This window comes from Cydia fagiglandana, chromosome 7 (assembly GCF_963556715.1).
Source record: "Cydia fagiglandana chromosome 7, ilCydFagi1.1, whole genome shotgun sequence".
In the NCBI taxonomy this organism is placed as follows: domain Eukaryota; kingdom Metazoa; phylum Arthropoda; class Insecta; order Lepidoptera; family Tortricidae; genus Cydia; species Cydia fagiglandana.
Window position 1 is genome coordinate 8,407,492 of NC_085938.1, and position 6,000 is coordinate 8,413,491.

Sequence of the window (6,000 nt, forward strand, 5' to 3'; positions counted from 1 at the left end):
GTACCGTAGTTAGTTTACTTTTTGGACTTTAATGCAGTGTTCTATTTTTAAAACATCATAAATAAAAGCGACCGCGTTTATGCACTCATGAGTAGCATTCTTTATTATTAGTATCGGATTCGTAAGCAAAAAAACATGAACAGAATATTGAATGCCCATAAATATTTACCTCAGGCGGTAATGGCATTAAATGTTCATTGCTAAGTCATGGTGAGAAGTAGAGGTGACGCATAAAAATTAGCGTTGCACCTTACCAACGTAACTTAGTCGAAAAGTGAATAAAGTAGTGCATATAAAACTTCCTGCCTTAACAATAACTAATTAGGTATCGATAAAATCCTTTTAATAGATAATTAATCGTTTGTGAAAAGCATCCTTGTCATTAATGGAATGGTTTCTTCACCGAACAGATTTCCAACCGGAAATGTACCCAACAGTAGAGAAACAATCCCTGTCTCTGGCCCCTGACCTGATGCAGCACCGGCCTCCTAGATACGAGCACCCGCAGGCCGACACGAGAGCCGAACACCATTACGATGTCCCACATCTAACTAACAGGTAAACCTTCTGTACACATATTTGGACACACAGCTGTGGTCACGGCAAGACTGTCTTCCCGTGACCACAGCTGATGCAACTCGGCTGAAACGTCGGAATTAAAGGTAGCTCTTTTATAAAAACATATACTTTAAACTTGATAGTTATTTGATTTTATTAATCTTATAAACGGGCGTATAGTTAAAACTTTAAAACGAATACATTAAAAATTTCACAAAGTTACAGCGAGCTGCAAAATTGCATGGATACATTATAAATCGGATTAAGTAATTCAGGAAGTGGTCATACTCGTATGCAGCTCGGTGTATACTAGAAAATGAAGATACTGAAGTATATACAGGATAGTAAATATAATAAATTATACAAAAAAAATAAACAGTTTCACAACTTGCATGTAACTTCTACAGCTATGCTTCACCAGTTGATCACCAGATAACCCCGTGCGCGTCCTCCAAGGGTCAGAGCGAAGACTACGATAGCAAACCGTACAGCGAATCAGAGCATTCCGTTTCCAGTTGTTTCACTAGTTGTAAGTATCCTGAACCAAATAGAGCACTTATACTCGTATCAAGTTTAAATTTTCTTTTTGCTCTTCTGTATTCTTGCTTTTCTCTATCCTTATTTCTGTAAATTTCCTTTCCTTTTCGTCTTTGGTGGTGACGTGGCCCTTTCGGCCACAACACTAATCTTCTCACAAAAAAAGCAGTCACTAGTTATACTCACTATGTCGATCAAACTATGTAATTAATAAGAAAAACAAGTTTAAAACATAAGAATAAATACATTGAATTTCAAGAAAATTATCGTTAAACTGATGCACTGTATCTAAGTCATCAAATAGTTCATTCTTAACATTCACCTCGAAGAGATATTCATCCAAGAAAGAAAAGTAGTGTGCTTCCCTTATAAAATACACTGAATGCCTCCTGCCTTGCAAAACTGCACATTCCAGTTCTACAAAATTTAAAGAGCTGTATTTTCATCATAACAGCATCGCCTTAAACTAAAAAGCACTCTCTAAAATTCCTGTCTTATATTTAAATTTCTTTCTAGCGGGCTCTATGTACGATGCAGCGAACGAATCAGTGACGTTACAACTAGCGGAACTCGTGTCAAACTCGCCTACCTCACAATCGTTGTCCGTTTCGAGTTCTGGATCGAGATTGGCCCTGCCAGCCGCCGGAGTAGCGCTATCGGTTCCTGAGAATGCCCTTAGTAGGGGCCGGAGGGAGCAAATGTATGTGGCTGTCGTGAGGGACGATAGATACAGGCCTAGACTCGGTAAAGGTGAGTACGGATATTGCATTTATTTTAGTGCATAGATCTGAAAAAATGTATGAAAAAGTGAATATAAATTAACGTCATCATATTGCGTGGTTCTTTGTGACGTTAATTTGTAACATAAAATGTTAAATTCCAATAGTGTACTTGCCTAATAACTTTTAAGACATTTGTTAAAAAATGATTTTTGATAGTTGCAAGAAACTTGCCTTGCACATTTTCATTTCACATCTTGTAATAAAAAAAAACAGTTGGTATTTTATAAATAAATTCAGTGCCTGAAGCATAGTTTAAATAACACTCTTATACTGAAGGCAGCACATTAAAGTTCACCATCTCGTTCTAAAACCCAATATTAGAACAGGAGGCGTAGAAAATACTGTAATTATTGTTAGTGTCTATCCTATTCGTAGTCTCACAGTTAATTCTGCCCCGCAGGTATCACGCAACTGAGTCCAGTAGTTAAGTGCGGGCCTCCGCGGCTGCAATTAAACAAGCCGGTCGTCCTTCAGATTCCGCACTGCGCTAGCCTCAAGCACGGCTTCTGGAACCTCGCCCTCTATGCCATAGACCACAACAACAAGACAGACAACGCCCAACCTCAATGGAAGAAAGTCGTTGGCCTCGGACAAGAGACCATAAACACCCCAGTGTTCACGCAACTTGACAACGACAAGATATACTTAGTGACAGACATGCTGTCAACTTTCGTGTTAGTAGGTGAAAGTTTTAATGGTAAGGCAGTCAAAGCTTTACAGTTAGCTGTTTATGCTCCCGCAGCACCTAATGAAAGCTGTTCGGAGTATAGTATAAGATTGTACGTATTTGAAGACACTCCTTGTGCACCATACTATTGTCAGGAACAAGAGAAGAAGTTAGGAGGTGTACTTCTTGAAAGAACTAAGACACTTCTATTCCAAGATGGCGGCTCCAATCTTTGTTTAAATTTAGAACACGTTAGTCCTGGCTGGAAAGCCAAACCAGGTATAGGCTATCAAGAAATACCATTCAACCATGTCTGGAGTTCTAATTACAACGCTCTACACTGCAGTTTTGTACTAGAAAGAACTCACGATTGCGACTCCATAGACTTTAGCATTTCTGCATGTCAAAGAACCAACCCATCTTATAAACAAACATTCCGAATATCTCTTGACGACATGAGAAGTCGGTCGCCGCGCGGTCGTTCGCCCCGCGCTGAATCGCAGCGTAGTTTCAACATAACTGAAAATCTTTTAGAGGCTCGTATGTGTAGAAGCGAGGACGGTGATGCTAAAAGAAACGTCACAGTTAGCGAGGCGGGAGTTAACGAATGCTCTGGCGAAGGCCCGTTTAAATTGAGCGCGAGGGTTAAGCGACAACTATGTGCTATACTAGACCCACCAAACGCTCGTGGCAACGACTGGCGGGCCTTAGCCGCAAGGCTCGGGGTAGATCGTTACACGACGTGGTTCGCCACGAAGAGTTCTCCGACGGAGACAATTTTGGAGCTATGGGAATGTCGAGAGCGGGGTCCCGGAGCGACAGCCGCTCTTGCCGCCGCCTTGCGACAGATGGAACGACACGACGCCGCCGATTTGCTACAAGGAAGACCCTCCTGGTTATGAATTCATTAAAGGAAGGTCGATAACTTGGTGTAAACTAGAGTGACAAAGACATTTAGGGAACTTATTATAGAAGCAGTGCTGGTTATAAATGGTGTTCTTTGTAGTTTCTGTGCTAAAGCTCGTTTAGAAGGTATCGTACGTTTGTATACTGCGTTGTACATTAGAATGGACAAGAGGATTTATATGGATGACATGTTGGTAATTTACTGAGTAGTTTAAATGTTATGTTAGTGGAAATAGTCTTGGCCTCGGCCTAAGTTTGTAAATCGTGGTAGTATATTTTGTATAGACCATTATTATGCTGTAAGATAAGCGAGGAAAATAAATTATATTAATATAGTAGCAATAATAGTGCCTACGAAATCTTTTAAAGAAACACTGCCAACCTCAGATTGGCATTTGTTATTTTTTACTCTTAAGTGTTTGGTGTTTATTGTATTGGAAAATTATTTATGGCCAAGTTTATTTACTTTGCTTTTTGTTTTAGACGCTTGAGTATTCAAAATGTGCCAAATCTCAGATGCCACAGCACTTTGGCAGTTTTAAACTTAACGCAACTTATCAGAGCTTACTGTTGTTGAATAAAAATAGCTTAGCGTCCTATTAAATACTACAAAGACTTAAGCAGATTGCATTTACTACTTAAAATTGTATCTCACTGTACTTTATACTTCGAATCTTAAGGCTGGTGAAGTAATTCGTCACTGTAAAATGAACTTAAGAGCTATTAGCTTTCGGTCTACTTTATAATGGAAAATCTTAGATCATCCCTTTCTGTATATAAGTAATAGATTGTACATACTTCATGTGTCGCGAACATACGGTAGTGAAATAACCATGGTTTTGTAAATTGGATACATGCCACAAGTAGACTATATTATTATATTTTTGTTAAAGTGATGACTATTAAAATAAATGGATCTGTGATACTTAAAATAATATGAAATAAATTATGTTTAACTGTGCACTTTATTCGTTTTATTTTACAATGGCATTCCTTTCATCCCTGGTCAGTAGGTATAATAATTATAATAAAATTAGAATAAGTTTGAATATTGAACTTAAAGTACCTAATTAAGTATTTAAAAACAAACTGACGTTTATTTAAAAAAATATACTAATTGTTATAATCTAAGAATTGGCCTTCAGGTATGGTTTTTAGGGTTCCGTACCCGAAGGGTAAAAACGAGACCCTATTACTAAGACTCCTCTGTCTGCCTGTCTGTCACCAGGCTATACCTCATAGACCGTTATAGCTAGACAGTTGAAATTGTCACAAATTATGTATTTCTGTTGCCGCTATAACAACTTATACTAACGCACCATAGCAATGCCTCAGCGAACACGATTCGTTAGCTCATTTATAAGGTAGGTCTCACTAATGAAGGCATCTCAACAATCGTAATACTCAGTGTAAGAGAACGTAGCAAAGTTTAATATTGTCATAATAGCCAGAGAACTTGCTTTCAAAAAAAGTATAAAATATACAGAAACCTAGTTCCCAACAAAGGCATTCTAGTTCAAATAATTTGAAATAAAAGAATATTTCACTATTACTCAAAGGCAATTCCAGCAACCTGACAGGCGAGAAACACGTTAAATAAATGACTTTTCAACAATAAGGTTGGATAGATGTAAATAAGGTGAAGTTTTTGTGTCGGTTGAAATGTGAGCAGGTGCAAGCACGCTTTATGACGGGCTGGTGCTTCACACGTCACGGTGTTCCCGGGTGCGTGGGCGGAGTGACGGCGAGAACAGTAATGGTAACATTCCATTTTTAACCACAGCTGCACTACCGGTACTGAACGCGTCGCTGTCATTGTCAATTTCCATAGTAAAATGGAATGTTACCCTTAAGGTGACAGTCCATTTCCAACGACTGCTGCATTACTGTTCATTACCGTTCAGTACCGGTAGTGCAGCTGTGGTTAGAAATGGAATGTTACCATTAGTCAATATTCAAACGAGAATTCGACGTAAGTATTATAATACTATAAGACTTTTATTAGTCCGCACATATTTAGAAACATATAATTTGAATAATTAACGCATCGCGACTGGACTTGCCACGAGCGGATAAAAACAATAAAATTGGTACCTATCACAAAAGACGCTCGTACCTGATTTTTCAGTTTTCTATGCACCACTTACACCATTCACTAACCCGGGGTTAACCGGTTAAACCTGTAGTTACCATGGTTACCAGTACAATATAGCACTGGGTTAATGGTTTAACCGCTTAACCCCGGGTTAGTGGGATGGTGCAAGTGGGCCTAAACGTTCATCATTAAAATTAATTACTTTATAAGCACAAAATACAAAATGTTATTGCTCACAACACCGAGCGCAAAAAAAATAATAGGTACTTATATTGGTAGTAAAATATGACTTTTAATTACATTCTAGATCTAGACCCAAATTAGTTGTAGAGGTGCGGAAACCACTCGCTACCGCTTCCGCTAACATTGGCTCCACCCTCAGCCACTACATTTCGGGCATACATTTAAATACATTATAACGCCATTTCGGCTAGGAGGGCTATAAATAGACAGGT

At 38.6% G+C, this 6,000-nt stretch overlaps 1 protein-coding gene across 2 annotated transcripts in view; it reads left to right on the forward strand.

Moving 5' to 3' along the window:
- LOC134665825 (netrin receptor UNC5C-like) overlaps positions 1-4,413 on the forward strand; it is a 65,528-nt gene extending 61,115 nt beyond the window's left edge. For both annotated transcript variants that reach the window (XM_063522819.1, XM_063522820.1), the window contains 4 exons: positions 411-558; positions 966-1,087; positions 1,612-1,845; positions 2,278-4,413. In XM_063522819.1, coding sequence (XP_063378889.1) covers positions 411-558; positions 966-1,087; positions 1,612-1,845; positions 2,278-3,446 — 1,673 coding nt within the window. In that variant the 3' untranslated portion in view covers positions 3,447-4,413. The remainder of the gene's footprint in view (positions 1-410; positions 559-965; positions 1,088-1,611; positions 1,846-2,277) is intronic.
- Positions 4,414-6,000: the final 1,587 nt, after the last annotated feature.